The 21,095-nt window shown below is 38.1% G+C and overlaps 3 protein-coding genes and 1 non-coding gene across 4 annotated transcripts; 3 read left to right on the plus strand and 1 right to left on the minus strand.

Annotated features, from left to right (window-relative positions):
• Positions 1-4,928: 4,928 nt before the first annotated feature.
• Positions 4,929-7,143, minus strand: LOC116199475 (phytoene synthase 2, chloroplastic-like). Its single transcript, XM_031529826.1, has 6 exons — positions 6,585-7,143; positions 6,444-6,494; positions 5,992-6,164; positions 5,656-5,891; positions 5,360-5,552; positions 4,929-5,272 (listed from the first exon to the last, which is right to left on the minus strand). The coding sequence occupies exons 1-6, from the start codon at positions 6,922-6,924 to the stop codon at positions 5,120-5,122; spliced, it is 1,146 nt and encodes a 381-aa protein (XP_031385686.1). The 5' UTR covers positions 6,925-7,143; the 3' UTR covers positions 4,929-5,119.
• Positions 7,144-7,953: 810 nt separating this feature from the next.
• TRNAG-UCC lies at positions 7,954-8,025 on the plus strand. Its single transcript has one exon. It is a non-coding gene; the product is annotated as a tRNA-Gly (tRNA).
• A 6,286-nt stretch (positions 8,026-14,311) lies between these two features.
• Positions 14,312-15,154, plus strand: LOC116201131 (protein MKS1-like). Its single transcript, XM_031532250.1, has one exon. The coding sequence runs from the start codon at positions 14,599-14,601 to the stop codon at positions 15,022-15,024; it is 426 nt and encodes a 141-aa protein (XP_031388110.1). The 5' UTR covers positions 14,312-14,598; the 3' UTR covers positions 15,025-15,154.
• Positions 15,155-17,096: 1,942 nt separating this feature from the next.
• On the plus strand, positions 17,097-19,307 carry LOC116199001. The gene is made up of 2 exons (XM_031529284.1): positions 17,097-18,324; positions 18,421-19,307. The coding sequence occupies exons 1-2, from the start codon at positions 17,134-17,136 to the stop codon at positions 19,225-19,227; spliced, it is 1,998 nt and encodes a 665-aa protein (XP_031385144.1). The 5' UTR covers positions 17,097-17,133; the 3' UTR covers positions 19,228-19,307.
• The last annotated feature ends 1,788 nt before the right edge of the window (positions 19,308-21,095 follow it).

Raw genomic sequence — 21,095 nt, forward strand, 5'->3', positions numbered from 1 at the left:
TAATAGATAGAACTCTTTCTCACGCTTTTTTATAAGGTAAATATCTATTGCAAAATTTTATGAATAAAAAATTGTATAAATTAAGCAAAAAATGATTTGATGATATTTTAACGATTACATGAGTGAAATATTATGAAAGGTTAACTTAATTCGCTATATTAAGAGGGTTGAGAAACTAAAAACTTACTATTAGAAAATTTCATTTAAGTGAACGACATTAATTTTTGTTTTATATATAATAATATTAAATGTATTAAATTTAATGGTTTATTTTCGAATGAATAATATTTAAGTGAAATTTGTTATATGTATATAAATTCTTTTGTTGTGCGTATATTAATTGCACGTAAGAGTTACTAAAAAAAGGACAAGAGGAAATCCCACGCAACTTAAATGAAGAAAAAAAACCCAAAAAAATGCGAAAAGGAAAACTAGTTAAAGAAAAAAAAAACCTCCTTAAACAAATATTTTAAGGGAAATTACCCTTCCCACCTTAATAAACTTTAAAAGATAGAGCTAGTGTACCCTAAACTATTTTTGGGACAATTAATTTATGGTATCAGGACAATGTCTCCCTTCCTCTTATTTTAATCCGTTAAATCGATTATACAAAAAAGAAAAAAAAACTGTTAAACTTGATAGGAAATTGCATGTGCACCGCAAGTACTTAACAAGCTAAGAGTGGGAATTCATGAGGATTGATTATCTTAATCATGTCTTTGGGGTTCTCTATATAGGACTCGACAGAAAATAAAAATCGAGGGGATTAATTTAGTATTATGATGAGATTTAAATTTTAAATTTGGTTGAATGTCATAATAAACTGGAGGTGTGAATGGGATAAAAGTGAGATAAATATACCCTTCCTACACATCTACGGATACAATATATATTCTAAAAACATATGTTCAAAACGTAACTCTCATTCACCGATCTTTGAGTTGCTAAAAATTTAAATTCAATCATGATGTTATTTATTTTCTTAAAAATGTAAAAGAGTATTTTAAAAATATAATAAATCTTCATAAGGTCACGTCGAACTGATAACCCTATAAATGAAAAAAAAATCATGCAATCGTAAAAATTCGACTTTCAATACTAAGAGAGGGTTCTCTTTCACCTGAAAAAAGAAGTGATAGAATATACTAATTTCTATTATTGATAATAATTCGCACTCTCGCCCCACACGCAAAGTGGTTAGTACCATATAATGTAAATGATTTTAAAAAATTACAAAATGTTACTAAAAAAATTGTGCGGAAGGAGGAGGTTTGCAGCTTGCCGTCGTGGTTGTGGCCACTGAACCTCTAGCTTCGACCTTTCAATTGACCTCTCCTAGCCGATATCGGCATAACAACAGTTAGACCGGTGGGCAACAACCAGGGAGGAAGATGAAACCTTAAGTTGATTGTGGCGATCGCCAGCGAGTGTGCTATGAGAGTGCCAAGGGAGTTGCAAATAATTAACCGATTGATTGATTGATTGATAGATAATTTGTTCTTAGGCTAAGCCCATGACTTCCTCTTTTCATGCTATATCCGGCATCCAAATTTTTTCTTTGATAACACAATAATGTGATATAATAGAACAAATGGTCAGTTGATCTTTCATTATCATGCATAAGGAGAAGCTACACGTGCCAAATTATCTTCCATCCTCTTCTCCAAGATGATAATGAATAACCGTACGTGTTATTTCATCAAGAAAATTAATCATTCGAATTGTTCTTAAGACGATGATAGCCATCCTCTTCTCCAAGATGCTTTATAATGAATAAATCTTCAGCTAACCGAACGTTTTAAATTCAACACTCATGATATAGATGAACCGTCCAAACTCATTAATATTCCTTACAATAAGCATTTGCAATGGATCTTCCATGGCTTGAATACCTATAATTTTGCGGGTCCTTTGTATAAGTGATAAGTGAGGATTCAATTCGAGTAAAATTTACTTCCTTCTTAGTAAAAGAGGGCCAAGGTTTATCTAAAAAAAATACATGAACAATGTTCATTTGCTGATGAGAAATTGGGAGTACTCTAGTGGCTAATGTTAACACTTGAACGCCTATATTTCTCTTCTCTTACTTTCCTTTTTTTATGCTAGAAAAAGGTGGTTTTTAATAACAGGCAGTCAGACTCTAATAATTTTGACCAATATAACTATCCTCACAGCGTTAGTAGTGAGCAGGCGGTCGACTAACTTGAACTCCTCGTGTGTTCATATGGACTCCTCATAAACTTTTCTTGACATCTAGTAGAACTCTTATGTTAAAAGACATGCCATGATAAGGGAGGCCATGAAACTGAGGACGTCAAGATAACTGATTCACGCTGTCATCACCAAGCTACTAGATCTTGATAGTCATTTTTCCACTCATGTCAAGTTTATGGATTTAATTTCCCCACGAAGGCTCCTGAAAATGGAGTGTTTACGGAGATCAATTGGAGCGTGTCACATCGCAGATTGTCAGGTTTGTCGATGACGAAATAATAAAAAACCTCTTAAATAGCAAAAAAGTAATTATTTAACAAGAAATTTATTATTTTGAAAATAATAAGATATTTACTAGTAATATGTAACTTGTTATTTTGTAAGAAATTTATTATTTTGAATATAATAAGACTACATTAAATAACAACATACATATTTTTTTTCGAAACTTCCATAAAATCCATCTTTTAAGGAGGCCCCGAAACCTTAACAACACTCCAAGTTTATACGAGCCACTTTTCCAATGGAAAAAGAAAAAAATCGTTTTCTAATTGCTAAAGAAATAATAAATAAAAAAATTAGAGAGAGAGAACAAGAAAAGGAAAAAAGGGATCCAACCAGAAAATCCAGAGCCTATGTTGTCGGCGCTACGAACGGCCACAGAAGCGCCACGCAGCGCCTCCCATCCCGTGGCGATGCCTCTTTCGTTTTAAGCACGGGCGGAAGTTAACGGCTCCAGACGTAAGAGGCGGACTCCCAAAAGAGAATCCATTTTCCACGTCTGATATTACTTATTATTATTTTTATTTATCTACGTCTGATATCTATATATATATATATATAAATTAATTCAATAATATATCAATTTTCACGTGTAGTTTACGATGAGTGTCGTGTCCATGGGATGGGAGTGAAAAAAACAGAGGAGCTTCCTTCACGTCAGGGCTGTAGAGATCCGAGTTCGGAAGTTGAAGTCCGCGGGGGCCGGATTCCGTTGCCTCAAACTCAAATAGAAAGGTCGACCAGCATATTTCTCAATCCTGCAGTGTAAGTCGTTATCTGAATTAGAGACACCCGTTTCCCATTCCCTCCTTTCTTCCAGCTCCTTCTAACGCTTCTTTCACCCGAGTTGCGGAGTCCGGCACAGTTAGATCTGGTTAAGGATTTTTATCATGTATATATATATATATGATGGTGGGGTCATGGCAGATTCTATTAGAGTGAACTGTATAGTGGCGAGGAATCGTGGCATTTTCTCACATGATCTCAATTCACTGGGATATGATCAGGGGGACGGAGCTAAATTAGGAATCCTCGTGACTCGGATGATGCCCCCCCCCCCCCCCCCCGATCTGTCCATTGCGAATGGCTATAGATGGTGGTCAGTTTTCGGCTTGAATGTGTTATTGTTGGCTCAGGAGGCGCATTGCTAATTGATACGTTTGAACCATGAGCTGCATATCTCTGAAAGCATCTGTCTGGTCGGCGCCTTTGATTAGAAGGATGTATGTCATGTGCTACTCTTTGTTACGTGGTTTGATTTATGGGAAACTAGTCAAAACAGAAGGATGAATGAAATAATCAGCTCTCTGATTGCAAGGATGTATGAAATGCTATGACTGGTATACTTAAGTTATGCATCGCATGAACTAGGAAGCATGTCTGATGCAGCTTGTCATGATTGAATCCTGATTTCAGCTGCAGGTGGCCCTCAAAGTGCGGTATCCACAGTGGTTTACTATCCTGGTTTCCGAGAGGAAACCATGAAAGTTGGCTGGTTGTTTAGCAATCATACTCTTCCTCCCTATTATATATGGTTCTGTTTTTTCTTCTCAGCATCTGTTTTCAACAGCTCGTGTGGACAAAAGAAAAGGCAACCTTTGTTCGTGTTTAGATTATTCATTATATAGTCATGATGAAGACATACATCTTGGCATGTCGCCCTTGTATCTAATGCATGGTTCTTTTTAAACTTCTATTTATTCTTGTCATTGACGTATGTCAGTGTACCTAACCTTTGAATTTAATTTTGCTAATACAGTTTCTTAGTGTTTGCAGGTAGGGAAATGCAAATGTTTAGAAGAGATCTTCTAAACTTTCGACTATTTTCTGCAGACAGCGCTCGTTAGTGCAACTGTACCTTTTTGGCTGTGACAGCTTGATTGATGCAGCCTTTTGTTCCACCTCCCGTCTAATTGTTACAAGTTGGATGTTTCTATGTATTTGTTTTGTTTGTTCTGTAATGAATTGTGAGATGTAGAAGCATTTTCAGGTTGCCCTCCACTTGGGCCATTAGCTCCTTTCATCTTGCAGGTTGAATCAGAAAAATGTTGTTTACATGGAGGGTTGTCTCCCGTTTCAGATCACTGCAGTTTTGTTTTAATATTTCGCCATTAATTGCCGTGTAGAGTGGTTGAACTATAGGTATGGTGGGATTTAACAGTGTGGTTGAGATAAGTTTCTATGATGGTGGCTTCTTCTTGGTCTTCAAGTATGTCATTGTTCGCATCACATCATCGTGTTAATATGTACAAACTCTGCTTCTGTCTCGACATAGCCTTCCTGCTTGTTTCTTCGCACTGGTTGTGCTCAGTCATTTTCTTTGCGAACTATGAATATTTTTTCTTTAATATTATTGTCAGTTCTAAAACTCTTGGAAGTCATTTTTATCTTTACTTTTTGGCCACGGAAATCATTTTAGCTGGCCAACTGCATTTTTAACGAAGATTGATACCGATATTGCCGATGTTACATTCGTGTTTTGTCTTGAAAAAACACACTGAGAATCAAGTCGATTCCACCCTTTTTTTTTCTTTTTCTTTTTTTTCTGGTAACAAGTCATTCATGACTTTAAACCTCAAACTTCTGATTTTTACACTGCACAGCGAAGAACGAGTAACAGTCGTCACACATGAGCTGCGAACGCTCTGCTGTACGCCAGGGGCAGCGTGAGAAGCTTCTTAGCCCTCCCGACATAAGCCCTTCTTGTCAAGTTATCGTAGTCATTCTCCTCGATCGCATCCAGAATTTTCCGGTACAGTATCAGTGACGACCACACCTGCAAAAATATCACCCATCACCTCAATTACATGAATAGAATGTCAAACGATCAATCTCTGTGTTTATTATGATTTGGATATCTTACCGGCCAACGACTTGCTTTATCGAGTTGAGAAGCTCCTTCCTCAGCCATATTGAAGTAGAACCTCGCCCTAGTGATCTGCTGCTTCATGAACTCCCTCCATCCTTCAGTCACCTTCCTCGAGAACACGTTCTTGTCACATAACCCGAACTGCGCTAGCTCATCCTGGGGAAGATATACTCTGCCCCTCATAGCACTGTAAGAAGCAGTTCATTCAGAAACAACGCTCTTATATAAACCATGTCAGAGGGGTGACAAGCTCGGAAATTCCGTGCCATATCAGATGTGCGAAAACTCACTCCTCCCCAACATCCCTCAGAATGTTGGTAAGCTGATTCCCGATTCCCAGGTATAGTGCTGCGTTGTAAATGTTCCATGACGAGAGCATTGACTCAGGTGCGATTCCCATCACCGGGACACTCATCAGACCGACTGTTCCCGCCACGTAGTAGCAGTACATATAGAGCTCTTGGAAGTTCTTGTACCGGGACTTTCTCATGTCCATCCTCATACCCTCGATCATGTCCCTAAAAGGCTGTAAGCAACAAAAACGACTCGCAAATCTTAGAAAGATTAAAAATGATTATAACCAACAGAAGGAATGAACTTGGAATTGTATGTTCATTGTTTCGAACCTTGATGTCTAAGGGGAACTTGAAGATGGTATCGGCGAGTGCTGCATCGAGCATGTCATAGGGGCAGCCATCAAATATGTCTTGTAATCTTTCTTCCCACCGATCGAGCACAGAGGAGCTCATGTAGGTCGCATTGGGTCCATCAACCAATTCATCTGTCCTCCTGCACCAAACTTCGTCGGTGCACGAAAAGGATCATAAGACTTTACTACGACAAACAACTCTGATATGGAAAACTGCTTCATTTGGTCATGAAAAGCCCTACCGGGTATCATCCGATAAACGTTCACGAAGCATTTTACAATCCAATACGTTTTTAAAGGACATCTCAAGTTTTATTTATTTATTTTTTTCCCTCTGTTTTTTTCATTCTTCACAAGAAGTACTTGAAATAATCTAAATAATTTTGCAGTTTTCCGGAAAAGAAACGAACCCGATGGTAGAGTTCTTACCATATATAGCCCAGATGGCCTTCTGTCTTTCCTCAGTCATCAACAGGGTTCCTGAATCAAAGAACAACCCCAAGAAATATCACCCAGTGCTCATCTGCCGAGAAAGCTGTAAACAAGGCGTGTTCGGGAGTCAATATTCACCTAAGTAGAACGTTTTAGCGTATTCAGCGCAGAGCCTCCGACAACTCTCATAGGCTTCTTCAAGGAACAAGGGGTGAAACCCTGGTCTCCTGCCGGCGTCTTCCCTGGCCAAGCCATTGGCCTTGGACTGCCTCTCCACGATCTCCAGCAAATGGAGATCATTCAGGGGGATGCCTTCCTTCGGTAGTTCCGGGACGATGCGCAATCCCGTCTTGGTCTTTCTTGGAGCCACGGTCACTTGGGCTCTGGGGCTGGTAACAACCGCTGATCTCCGTTGGATTGATATCCCTTCCCTTACACTCAATCTAGCAGAAGGTGACCATGCCGACGTAGAGCGCATTTTTGGCTAGGTTAATCTGGCTTCGCTTTTCCTTCCCTTGGTTCAGCGGATTCCGATGAATGATCCAGTTAGATCATTAGCATTGAAGTCACTTTCTCTTAGCATATGATGTGTATAAAGATGAGTTAAGAGGGGGCAGCGCTTAAATACTGCTCATCGGAGACAACAACAAGGCAAAGGCAACTATGCAGCCGGCAAATGACAAATTTTGGCACAAAACAACGGGCGATTGCAAAGATGCCGATCTTGTCTTTGTCCCAACATTACTAAGCAAAACAAGAAATGGTTCGTTTTCTTGTAGCTATGTCTTGTTCTGTTGATGACGTGGGAATCTTGATGAAATAGATGCCCCTCTTGGCCCTTTGGGAGTAATATTTTATGATAGTTTTCAGGTTTATTTGAGCGATTTCCCCGATTTCTTTTTGGCCTTGTTGCGGCCCTCCCAGTCCCACCGGGCAGTTTAAATAATAAATTATAAAATTATCAAAAAAGTATTAATTATAAAGTTGGCAAGAATGTTTAAGAGAGAAATATTGGAGAAAATATGGAAGAAAATTCCTGATTAATGGGTCAAAGTTCTTGTCATGTTCATATGACATCTGAATGAATGATGCGGGACGATTCAAGAATATGGCTTCCATGAGATGCCCGATTATTTCTTGTTTCTCTACACCAATTCATCATGAAGTTTATTTAGGTCAATCTCTCATGAGGATTGTTTTGGCAAAAAAAAAAATCTCTCTTGCAACGTACATTGCAACGTACTGTTAATATTTTTGTTATGACTCGTTCGTGTATTCGATTGAGATAAGGTGAAGTATTAGCCGATTTATCTCTAGACCCTTGAACATTTTCAACCTAATTTTCATCATTGCTGCACTATCTGTATACTATTAGTTCTATATTGCACTATTACTTTTCATGAAATAAAGGACCAAAGTCTTTGACGTTGGGGGGATGATAGCCATGGGCCAAAAAACAAAAGGGTCCACGTTCGCTTAGAATAAATGGGCACACAGGAGCATCAAAGCGTTTGTAGTCCAACGGTTAGGATAATTGCCTTCCAAGCAATAGACCCGGGTTCGACTCCCGGCAAACGCAGCTTTTTCCCCTTCTTTCTGTAATTTTTTGAAAAAGGTAATTCCTGGTGCTGGATAACTAAAAATAACTTAGTTTGATATGAAAAGAAAAAGAAACTTTTAATTTACCCAAAAAAAAGAAACTTTTAAATATTTGAATCAATGTTTTTTACGGTTGCTTGAACCGGTTAATACACCACCCGTTGGCTTGTCCAGGCCGGGTTTAACAAAAACTCAATTAAATGAAAACTCGTCCAAAATAGGTAACCTTAATTGAACCATCAATCAAACCAATTATTCCGGGAAAAGTCTTCCTTCCCCCATTTTGGCTAAAACAATTAGAATAAAATTTGTAGTGAGAATGCTATATATACAAATTAGAGTAGATACATGATTCCCTTTTTTTTTTTTTCAGATTTAGGTATCATTTGCAAATTGATCTTCTACAAAATTAATTTTTATATATTAAAATCTTAAATATTAATATATGGCATACCGGCTCTTTACCTTATTCATTATCTGCGATATATAATTTAGATTGTGATTTTCTAAAAGAATTCAAAGCACATAAATATTTATTATGATTTAGTTCGTCAATTTTATATTATTTCCATATCTTTTAATGTTTGTATTTTATAATATTTGAATTCCTTATGATTTATTGAAAATACAAAATAGAAAATAATCAAATCAGTGGGTTGAACCGGCTAAAACTAGTTGACCCAGGAACCGGTGAAGACTCCGATTCAACGTACGGGGCTGGGTTTGAAAACATTGACTTGAATAGTTACTTTCATTATTCATTAAAAAAAAAAGTTACTTTCATGGGCTATCTAATTAATTTGGGTCTGATCCAATTATCTCCCGTCTAATTGGCTATCAAAATATCTTTGGATCTACAATTCAATATTAATAATGGATCCAATTTCCTTATGCCACTTAATTGGACTTCTCAAACTTTGGGCCTACTTTGGGCTTGTCATTACTTTCAACAGGGAAAAAAAGAAAAACTATTAACATTTACATAATCCCAATCCTATTAAATATTGTGGTTTTGATTTCCACGGGAACAAAAGAATTTTGTAAATTGCACTGGTGGTCCAAAATGTTTTACAAATATTTCATTATGGTCCAAAAAGTTTTTTTCGCTACATGATGGTACATATGTATGTACCATCATGTAGCGAAAAAAACTTTTTGAACCATAATGAAACATTTGTAAAACATTTTGGACCACCGGTACAATTTACCCCAAAAGAATTTTGAGACATATATAATAGGGAAAATAACACTACGTAATACATAATTTTTTCGAAAATCACATTGCAGTATAAAACAAAATCATTTCACAAGATAATACATAAATATTGATTTTTATCACCATGTAGCACGCCGTTGGTATTCCATCGAGAATTGGACAAAATTTTGACGTGACAACCTTTTTAGAGATACTTTCACATAAAATGAAACTTGAGAGACTAAGTTACATTAAATATAATAAAAAATTCAAAAAATTTTAAAAAAGGAAAAGGTTGAATGGGGTCTAAGGCTCCCCTACCAACCACCCAGCTCGGATTAGGGTTGTCAGCCTGCTCAAACAAGGCCAACAACCCCAATGGAGGGGTTGGTGGCCAGGGGAGGAGCCCCCTTCCCCTCCAATTTGGGGGATCCTAGCCGCCGAGTCCCCTAAATTAGGGTGGTCGGGGCTCCAACCCCAGCCACCCACACTCCGCTAGGGTTGTCGGCCTGGTTTGGATCGACCGGTGACCTTAATTGGGGGGGCCTGTAGCCAACGGAGGGCCCCGTCCACTTCCTAATCGATCGTCACTTCTTCTTTTTTTAATAATTTTTTCTTATTATTTTTATTTTATTTTATGTAATTTAGTCCTTCTAGTTTCCTTTTGTGCGAAAGTATCCAAAAAAGGTTGTCACGTTAGAACTTCGTCCAATTCTTGACAGAATACCAACGGCATGCTACAAGGTGATAAAAATAAAAATTTATGTGTTGTCTCGTGAAATAATTTTATTTTGTGCTGCAATGTGATTTCCGAAAAAGAATATGTATTGCGTGGTGTTACTTTCCTTATATAATAATGATGTAACACCTTTTTTTCTAGAGTAAAGTCCGACCTAGTCCCTTTCAATGCCAGTCCAAGAAGGCCATCTAAGTCAGGTCCCGTTAACGACTTTCAAAATGGACAAAATTCGGCAAGAATAATATAAGACATTTTCTACATGTATTTCCAATTAATTTCAATATGGATCTGATAATTGCATTACTTCTAGGGATAAGCAATCCAATGAACAATAGATTGGAAGTGAGTATTTCATAATTAAACAACCCATCCTTTTTTCTTCTTTTTTTTATACCACTAGTTATTCAAAAGTTTAATAGGTCTCAATTAATTCAGATTCTAACAGGATCAACTCGTTAAAAGATAAAACTCTTTCAATCGTTGAAAATTTACATCACAAAATTTGGGATCTAATTTAAGAAAAAGAGATGTCGAATCACCCAATTCAACTTAGATTGATAACAACCCACCTTCATTACTTAAGCACTTTAGTCAAAAACACACACATCAAATTTTTTATTTCTTTTATTTTTCAAATATATATATATAGTTGTATCCATCCTAGTAAATAGGGGTAGAACGGTAATTTTTTAATAAATTAATAAGCAATATAGATTTTAAATGACAATAATAATAGTAATAATTATAAAGAAATAAATATATCCAATAGTAAATGTCTTAATAAAATTGATATGCAATATATAAATTAAATAATTATTATTATCCAAATAAATAAATAAATCCAATAATAAATTTCTTAATAAAATTAATATGAAATATATAAATTAAATAATAATAATTATGCAAATAAATAAATAAATCAAATAGTAAATGTCTTAATAAATTAATATACAATAAAAATTGAATAATAATTTTAATTGCCCATAAAGAAATAAATATATCCAAAGAAATATATTAATCACTTATCGTTATTTCATAATTTTAAGGAGATCATTAGTAAATAATTATTCATAATATTAACAAAATTGAGAATTATTTAAAATCTAAAATAATTTTAAAAATCATTGTCCGCTTTATAAAATTTCAATCAAGAAATATCACATCGAGCCCATTTTATCGGGAATTATTCAAACTCACGAAACTTAATACATGAAACGTGATTGAGAATAAAAATAAGCTTAATACTAACTTAAAAAAATTATAGGTTTACGATTATTATTCATTCATTAATTGAAGCTAAGGAATTTAAACTTTTGGGATTTTAAAAATATTTTTATACAAATTAGATTGATGATTGTGATTATACATATGAAGTGTTTTACATGAATTATTTGCTCAGACTCTTCAATGAATATTATTTAACGTGTGGGTTTGAAATTTACCCAGTGAAATTTATATAGTATAAAAATATAAATTTTCTATACTCTAATATAAAATATAAAATGATAGCAATTAATATTTTCATATTTAAATTCTCATGATAAAATTTTCTTTATAGAGTCCGTGCAATGCACGGGGTCAATAACCTAACGAGGGCATACGATAGACAACCTATCTTCCTACCTTAAGGTATTACAAACAGATAAAGATGAAACTATGCTCATAATTTTTGTAATCGCATAAATTGGACTATAATCCTAAAACCTCCCTTGCTTTTACTCGCAACATATTTTTTCTTGGGCTAATACCTTGATCGAATCCCTCCTCACACCAATCCAAGGAACGTTTTTTAGAAGAAATCTAATCTAGATTAATTTAATTATTATTAATCTTTCGTGCTTTTATCATTTTCATCTCAAATATTTTTCTTCGCTACTCAGGTCCTCAATTTTTGCTACTTGTCACTTTGACCTGGATGTCAACTTTCTTGTCAACAGAGGCTAATATGGAAAGCGACGTGACACTTGAGATCTCCATGGATTCCATCTTTTAGGAGCACCGATCATTAGCCTCCGACCCACCTCTGAGGTCGCCAAGGACGTCAGCAACCTTGGAGGTGGGCAGAAGCCGCCGGCTAACGACCTTACCCTCCTTCCTCACGGACTCATCCCTTGGGCCAGTACCGATCACCTTTTTTTCTTTTTCTATTTTTTTTTGGTAGGATTCTTTTCTTTCCTTTTTTATTTAATTTTGGAAAAGTAATTTTTATCTAAAGAAAATATTAAAATCAAAATTGAAAATTTATTAGCTTCTGTTAACAGAAAAGTTGATATACAAACCAAAGTGCCAAAAAATGCAAAAAAGTTGAGGACGAGGCAGAGGGTCTTGAAGTCGGAGAGCTAAGAATGAAGACCTTTCTCCAGCGAATTTGCCAAAAATTGCAGCTGTTGCGGTGTTATCTTCTATGCAAGCAATATTGGGCTGATGATCTTTCTTCAGTGAATTTCCTATCCACGTGACCACCAAGGAATTTGCAATTCCCACAGCAGCTTGTTCGGATCACCGTCTGCTGGTTCCCTGAGAGTGCCATCAGCAAAACCCCACTTGTTCTTGGCACGACGTCCCGTCCTCATCAGTTCGGACCAGGTCAAATAGTTATCACCATTTAATTTGCAGCCGATTAACTGAGTGTCCCATCCATCAGAAGAAGAGGTGAAATAAGGAGACACCGGAATGATAGTATTACCGGAATTACCGTTACCCAGAGTCCGATCACCAAGGGCGAGAGCTCATGGAGCCGGGACTTGTTCACCATTAGTAGACATAGTTAGAGCGGAGACTCGCAGGTCTGCTCAACCGAGAACATATGAGATGACGATGGAACCCTCTGACGGTACGCTCTGATACCATCTTGAAGTCGGAGAGCCAAGAATGAAAAATGGACATCAGTTAACCTGCATTCGTATTCGTCTCAGACGTCGTCCATGTAAGAACCAAATACATCAAGAGTATAAGGAAAAGCTAGCCTAATCAGGAAACGAGCTAGCCTAAAGTGTGGTTACTGTACAAAATTACAAGATAAAGAAGATATTCTAGAATACTCGAGAATATCCTAGAAGATACACTGTAACAACTATAATAGAGGGTGACAAAAGATCAAGATTTAGGACAAATATGACAGAAATTCGACATATTGAGGATGAAAAGGGGCTTTTTTCTATGTACTCATGTTCACATGTGATGAGGAATATTTTTTTTTAAAGAATTGGAATAGGATTAATTAGGTATACAATGTATACAACGAATTGCTGCTTTTGCAGAACCCAAACAATATCAGAGCAGGGCCTCCCCTTTGGAACAAAATATAGTATGTTATGTTGACTCTGCTGACTACTCTGACATCACTTTAATTTTTTCTGTGGAAATTTATTCGGTCCAAGACAAGGATCAATCCAGAAATGCCCAAAATGAATCTAGTAAACTGCAAATGAATATAGTCGATTGGAGTTTCTAATTATTCATATGAAGAATAAAGCCCGTCTTCACATCCATCGACACGTACTTTTAGAACTTTTTCCATCGTTAAATCAAAGTAGGACCATCGAATATACCAACTATAAATTTGGAATTACAAGGTAGTTGTCATATAATTGATTACATTTTTTAAGAATAACGTGAACAAATTTAAACAGATAATAATAAATAATAAAAATTGTAGTGACTATTGATCATTAAATGTACAGGCTAGATAATTGTGCATTTTAATATTTATTTCTGGGAACTTATGTAATAAAATAATAAAAGTCGGGTCGATTCATTAAATGATGCCACATAGGACGGAGGAGACTATTATCGCTCGATCTTTCACATGACTGCAAATAACAATTTGACAATTGGTATTGTGTCGTTATGCCATCTCACTTTTAGAAAACAAAATAACATGTACTTGTAGAAGATGGAAACCCATGCTATAATGAATTTATTGAAAAAATTGGCAAATGACAAAATATAATGAATTTGTGGAATCGGTGCCTGTAACATTCTCCAATGGAATCGGTGCCGATATTCCATGTACTTTTTTCCATTTTAGGACTAGCACTAAAATATGGACCAATTAAAAGAAAACATGTAAGTCAAAACCCCCTTAACGAATTTTTATTTCATGAAAACATGTACATCAAGGCTTGTTTTGCCCATTGTTTGGTTCTCGGCACAAGTCGTCAGTGATGGCCAAAACGAAAATATAATTTTGTCATATTAAACTGTTATAGTCACCTCGGATATCTACCGCGCACGCATTCATCCTTATTCAAGTCGTCGGCCACGGTATGATATGATTAGCATTACCGTAAAATTCTTTTATCGAAATTACTACTTTTATGGTTTTCAATTTCCAATTTCCAGCCAAAAGAAAACTTCTCTATACGATTTGGATCAACCAAGGACATGAATTGAATCTCTATTAGATTCAGTTTGACCTTTCTCAAGTCTTAAATGCAATGCTTCTTTTATTTTGAAATTTCCTAATAATTTCTTTCCTTTTGGTCTATCTATCCGACTTCACAGCATTCGTTGACCGGTTGACCAAAAATCTTTCTACAAAACCGAGTCTCCCCTTTCTTCCGCCATTCTTGATCTCTTCCTTTTTTATCCACTGATCGATCAATCCCGCCAATACCATGGAGCAGCCACGGGAATTCTCCGGCGCCGGCGGTGGCGGGTGGAGACCGCCGCAGCCTCCTCCTCGGCCGTCACGGTCGCCGAGGAGGGAGCTCCCGCTCCAGGGCCCCCGCCCGTCCCCACTCCAGGTCAGCAAACCGTTCCACAAGATCAAGAAGCCGCTCCCGAGGCCACCGCAGCAGCTCCACCAGGCGGCGGCCCTCCCGCCACCGGAGCTCATGCAGCCGGTGATCATCTACTCAGTCTCTCCGAAGGTCATCCACGTGGAGGAAAGCAAGTTCATGTCCACAGTCCAGCGCCTCACCGGGCTCTCCCCCGGTCCCGGGGCCAGCTCCGGAGCCGTCTCGCCCGCAGCGAGGCTGGCTTCTATCGAGGGGGTTAAGGGGGTTTTCCATTTTAGGACTAGCACTAAAAGGGGGTTTTGACTTACATGGGTTTTGAATTGACCTTACGGTTATAAGTATGTACATTCATCTTTTATGTTGCTGCTTAACGGAGCCACTGAAAAATAGTTTCTTTTAGACTGCTATCTCAAGAATGGAGACTATATTTGATGATATGGGCCATTTGTCTCCTCTCTCAACTAAGGTGATTCGCTTGTGCTTTGGGATTAAACAATTACATGTCTTCTACTATGTCCAGTGGTTCATGTCATGATCATAATTTATAAAGGTACAAGTGGTGTTCGTTCATTAAATCGGCCACTCTGTAAGACCGTGTGGTTAAAAGGAAGGCTTCTATTTATTTCTAGGAAAAGTTGGTCGAAGTGATTTGTCAAAAATCTGTGATCATGTTTGTCAAGAGTTACTTCATTTGGAAAGCATAATTCAACTGGTGCAATTGAAGATTGAACATGCTCGAAGAAAAGAACACTTAAATTTGAAAATGGAAAAAAATTCAACTCAAATCGCAGGTATGACTTATTCATTATAGATTTTTTAACTTAAATTGATACAACATATTGATTTATATGCAAAAAAAAAAGAAATAAAAAAGTGATTATGTATTTTACAGAAGAACGTGGATAATCCTCTTAGAAGGTTTAACCTAAATTTTTTAAAATGAAAATTGAAATTCTGCATTGTTGAACTTTAACGGTTGTCTCTGCTTCTACGATATTAACAGTGCGTTTGGTTTCAGAGTTAAAGTAACTGTGATTTTGATTGTGGAAAATGACAAATGAGATGAGATTATAAATTTGACTTGAGAAAATATGTGTTTTTGTTGTATAGTGTGTTGAGTTAAAGTTAAAGTTAAAGTTAAAATTTTTTACTTGGGAAATGTGTGTTTTTGTTATGTAGTGTGTTGAGTTAAAGTTAAAATTAAAATTTTGAAATTTTAACTTTAAATCCAAACGGAGTCTAATAGTTCTATTTTATATATTTTTTGGTAGATTTTATATTTGTGTATGTAGCAAATATTAAAACAAGAAATCTTTTGACCCAATAATTCTAACCCCTCATTGTCTAGTTACATGTTATGGATGTCATTTTTCGATTGTATAAAGTTAATGGTTTTGTAAAATACTACAGGACTCTAAAATAGAAATATCTTTTAACTGCATTTACCGTGCCATTTAAACAGTTTGGATGGAATCCGAATATATATACATATATATTATAATAGAAAAAGGCCATTAATACAATTAAAAGAAAACCTTAAATAAACTTTATGAGAGAAAAGCCAATGAAATTATATTTTATTTTATTTTATAAAAAAAGAAATGATAACAGGTCCGTAGCCACCAGGGGAGAGTGGGATGATTTTCCCCAACACTCTTTCCTTTTGTTTTTTTTTTTTTTAAATTTTGAACTTTTCTTATTTCCAATTTTTTACTTTTTTTAATGTACGTATATAGATTTTTTTTTGAGACACCACTTGATATCTGATAGTCCTACGAGCCCGATTAATTTAGGTTCGATCGGGATCAATCCTTATTTTTTAGAAGTTTATTTCACGCATGAAATCTCACCATATTTTTTAATTTATTATTTAATGTAAGTATACAAACTTTTTTTAGCAACACCATTTAACATTTGAATGTCGAACGAATCTGATTAATATGGGCTGAAAGTTAGATTTTCTTTTTCTCGGGTATTAAGATATTATCAGTTACAGGGTACACGCACCTCCACACCCAATCTTTTCCAAAAATTAAGATGGAATGATTAAACTATCATGTTAAGTATGGCCAAAAAAAATTTATCATGTTAAGTAAGGCCAAAAAAAAATTTATTATGTTAAGTACTAACGCCCGTATCTTCCTCTTTCGTTTTTTTCCCTTGGAGTCCAAGGAAGCGTTTAATTTAAGAGCCAGAATTATTATTAGAATTTAATTTATTTGTTAATTACATCAACTTTAGAAAAGGATTACCGTAATTTAAGGGAAGTTAGTTATGTATGTACGGATTTTAATAGCAATTTCTTGCTCTCCAAGGCGATATCTCTGCTTATATATTCTGTCCGTCACTACTCTGCTCATCACAGTATCCCTAAAGCCAAATCCAACCCTACCATCTGCAACAAAAAAAACAATGGCTCCTCTCTCTTTTCTTGGCCCCCCCGAACTCTACATTGCCCGAGCCACCACGGAGGCGCCCTCGGCCGCTACCCCCTCCAGCGACCCCTTTGTTGATGCGATGGTGGCGGACTTCAACAAATTCGCCTCCTGCCGCCATCCGGAGCCTCCAATGGGCCTCACAGAGAATGGCTCTGCCACCTACCTCTCCTCGGGCAACCCCTGCCTCGACTTCTTCTTTCACGTCGTGCCCGACACCCCACCTGAGTCTCTGACTGAGCGCCTCGCCCTCGCCTGGGGCCACGATCCCCTCATTACACTTAAACTGATATGCAACCTCCGCGGGGTCCGTGGAACCGGGAAGTCCGACAAGGAAGGCTTCTACACGGCTGCGTTCTGGCTCTTCAAGCACCATCCGAGAACCCTTGGATGCAACGTGGGGCCGTTTGCCGAATTTGGGTACTTCAAGGACCTGCCTGAGATCCTCTACCGCCTCCTCGAAGGCTCCGAAGTGAGGCGTATCCAGAAGGAGGCGCACAATGGAGGGAGGAGGCCGAGGGTCAGTAGTATGTTCTCGACCCGAGGAAGGCATTTCCAGATGAGGCACCGGACCTTTGGTAGAAAAGGAAAGAGCGCGAAATCGAGGAAGTCGAAATCTTCCATCCCAAGGGAAGTTCGGGTTGCTGCCGCGATGGCCAGGTCGAAGCAAGAAGAAGAGAAGGCAAGAAAAAACCGACTAAAAAAGAAAATTGCCATGGCCAAAAAGGTGATCGATCGGTATAGCCGGGACGGGGACTTCCGCTTCCTATATGACCGCATCTCAGAGCACTTCGCCCAGTGCCTAAAGGCAGACATCGAATTTTTGAACTCCGGGAAGATAAACAAGATTGGGCTTGCCGCAAAGTGGTGCCCCTCCATCGACTCATCTTTCGACCGATCCACCCTCCTCTGTGAGAGCATTGCAAGGCTAATTTTCCGCCGGGAGTTGTGTCCGGAGTATGAAGGCATCGAGGAGGCCCATTATGCGTACAGAGTCCGTGACAGGCTGAGGAAGGAGGTTCTCGTACCACTGCGAAAAGTCCTGGAACTGCCTGAGGTTTATATTGGGGCAAATGACTGGGGCTCGATCCCGTATAACCGGGTGGCTTCCGTGGCAATGAAGCTCTACAAGGACAAGTTCATGAAGCACGACAAGAAGCGCTTCCAGGTTGGTTAAGTTGTCCCATCAAATATGGTCTAGCCTATATTTCTGACGTTTAGATCACGGTCTAATATTGGAATCATATACTCATTTTATCACCAGGAATATCTCATCAACGTGAAGTCAGGCAAAACAACGATCGCTGCTGGGGCTCTGCTGCCGCATGAGATAATCTCATCCGTACACGATAGCTACAGTGATAGCGATAGCGAAGGAAACAGTGACAGCGACGGTGGAGCAGTTGCTGAGCTCCAGTGGAAGAGGATGGTGGATGACCTGCTAAAGTCTGGGAAGCTCGAGAACTGCGTAGCTGTGTGTGATGTCTCTGGTAGCATGTACGGGATCCCCATGGAGGTCTCGGTCGCGCTCGGGATCCTGGTATCGGAGCTCAGCAAAGAGCCATGGAAAGGAAAGGTTATCACGTTCAGCGAAAGCCCTCAGCTCCACTTGATCGAGGGAGATGATCTAGCTGCCAAGTCGCGATTCGTGAGGCACATGGAGGAATGGGGGTACAACACAGACTTCCAGAAGGTATTCGATCTGATACTCAAAGTGGCGAAGAATGGGAAGCTGAGTTCGGATCAGATTGTGAAGCGGATTTTTGTATTCAGTGACATGGAATTCGATCAAGCGTCCAGGAATCCTTGGGAGACCGACTATCAGGTGATCAAGGAGAAGTTCAGGAAGGCAGGGTACGAGGATGTGGTCCCTCAGATTGTGTTCTGGAACCTGAGGGACTCGACGTCGACCCCCGTGTGCAAGGACCAGGATGGCGTTGCCCTAGTCAGTGGCTTCTCAAAGAACTTGCTCAAGATATTCCTCAACAACGGTGGGCAGATCTCCCCGGATTCAGTCCTGCTCGATGCGATTTCTGGGGAGGAGTATCAAAAACTCGTTGTAGTGGACTGATTATAGAGTACATGGATTTTGAGTTGTACTCTTCATTAGAATGGAATAATAACCGAAAGCTTTGATTCATGCGACATTAATTCTGAATTTTTTTTTCTTTTTCTTAAGAATGGTGGACTATACAGGTTCAGACTATGCAAAACATTCTATTATATTGAATCGCAACCGGAAGGGCATCGGAATGCCTCGTCTCACCTCATTGATTCCATAGTTCAGATAGTGAGAATTGAACCCGTATAATGAATCGTGGAATGCCACCTCCTTACAGACCGGTCCACAAAGTGATTCGCAGCTAGTGTTCATAATAAATCTAGGGTACGTCTTTTCGTTACTTATTACATAGAATGAAATTTGCAAGAAAGATCTAAATAAAACAATCAGGCATATAACCAAGCCTTTTTAAGTATACTAGTAAGGAAACACGCGCGTTGCACGTGAGAAATTCGATCAGTTGACATGCAAGACAATGGTGAAAAGATATTTTCATAAATTGAGTATAATCTAGATATTCTATTGATCCATACTAACCATGATCATGTACAAAAGGAATTGCAATCAAAAGATGACTCAACCCCGATTATCTTGACAATAAGAATAAAGAGAACGGAGGGAATTCAACCCAATTATCTTGACACATTCCCTGGGTAGCCACCCAATCTGCAGATAGATTTGCAGATCTCCTTACCAAACTGAGATGCAACTTGGAAGAAAACATCTTGCAATCTGTTGATTCGTCCGCCACTGGTTGCAGCACCTAGGAAGGCTCAAAGCACCCGTGAGAGTCTTGAATGATACTTCTAAATCGATTTCCATAATCACATCTTTCCATCTATTCCTCCTTGTCAATCTGATACCATCAAGGATCGCTAAACCTTCAGCCATTGAATCATAATTGCTTCTTGGTTTCCTGCCATCTCCTCCAATCAGCTCAGCACCACCACCCCTAAGTCACTATGCAAGCAAATACTAGCTTCAAATGATTGCTAATCAAAAGCAGCATCACATTTCAGTTTGCCTTCTGCACTACACAGACTGGTTGAGGTAACTTGTTCCCATAGACACCAGACACATCTCCTCCTTCCAACTATGTCACTGGATAAACGCCAACATTATCATAATTTCACAACTCTTTCCTTCCCTCTCAATCCACCTGTTGAATACATATTCAACAACCAGATGTGCAGTCTATTGATCACCTTCTTTTCAATCATTAAACCCTTTTCCTACAAAACAAAAAAAAACTCTATTCCAATCACAAAGCAGCAAAGCGTGCTCGACTGACTCATCCTCGCCACAAAAATGACAGTAGCCAGTTTTAGAACTTCTCTTCTTCACCAGGTTAAAAAAGGTAGGCAGAATGTTTGAGCAACCTTGCCACAGAATCGTTCTAACCTTAGGAAACCAATCAATGTTCCAAATAACCTTCCATACCTGCTGATCTATACAGTGTTAGGTGGATGGCTTCCCGCTAATCCCCTTCTCCTTTATGCTTCTGATGAAGCATAAGCTGATTTTGCTGTCACTACTCCACACCTCCCATGGGGCCACACCGACAAATCAGGCTTCCCTCGAGATAAAATAGATTTTTCTCATGATGATGGCTTTCTCCACTTCAATAGGTATAAAATGTTGCAGCACCTCTAACATCCAGCTCTGAGAGTTCTTGAGCATCAGATTTCTACTTTACCTTCTATGGCATAACCAGAAACAGGCAGACAATGCAAAATTTATTCTACTTAATAACAGGGGAATTCTGTAAAGACAGGATAATGAAACATACAAAACGTGCCTAACAAAGGGAAAGACTGAGTAGATCACTGTAGGAGTGAAACTTCAATATTCCAAATATACTAAGAAAAAAGCAAGTG

The sequence above is a fragment of the Punica granatum genome, chromosome 3 (genome assembly GCF_007655135.1).
Source record: "Punica granatum isolate Tunisia-2019 chromosome 3, ASM765513v2, whole genome shotgun sequence".
NCBI classification, from domain to species: Eukaryota; Viridiplantae; Streptophyta; class Magnoliopsida; order Myrtales; family Lythraceae; genus Punica; species Punica granatum.

Bases quoted from the DNA above. Each gene is read 5' to 3' on its own strand.
- LOC116199475 (XM_031529826.1), bottom strand. From the start codon at position 6,924: ATGCGCTCTACGTCGGCATGGTCACCTTCTGCTAGATTGAGTGTAAGG. The intron at 6,165-6,443 runs GTAAGAACTCTA...GCACCGACGAAG, and splicing joins GGCCATCTGGGCTATATATG to TTTGGTGCAGGAGGACAGAT. The intron at 5,553-5,655 runs GTGAGTTTTCGC...TGCTTCTTACAG, and splicing joins CTGAGGGATGTTGGGGAGGA to TGCTATGAGGGGCAGAGTAT.
- LOC116199001 (XM_031529284.1), top strand. From the start codon at position 17,134: ATGGCTCCTCTCTCTTTTCTTGGCCCCCCCGAACTCTACATTGCCCGA. The intron at 18,325-18,420 runs GTTGGTTAAGTT...TTTTATCACCAG, and splicing joins ACGACAAGAAGCGCTTCCAG to GAATATCTCATCAACGTGAA.
- LOC116201131 (XM_031532250.1), top strand. From the start codon at position 14,599: ATGGAGCAGCCACGGGAATTCTCCGGCGCCGGCGGTGGCGGGTGGAGA.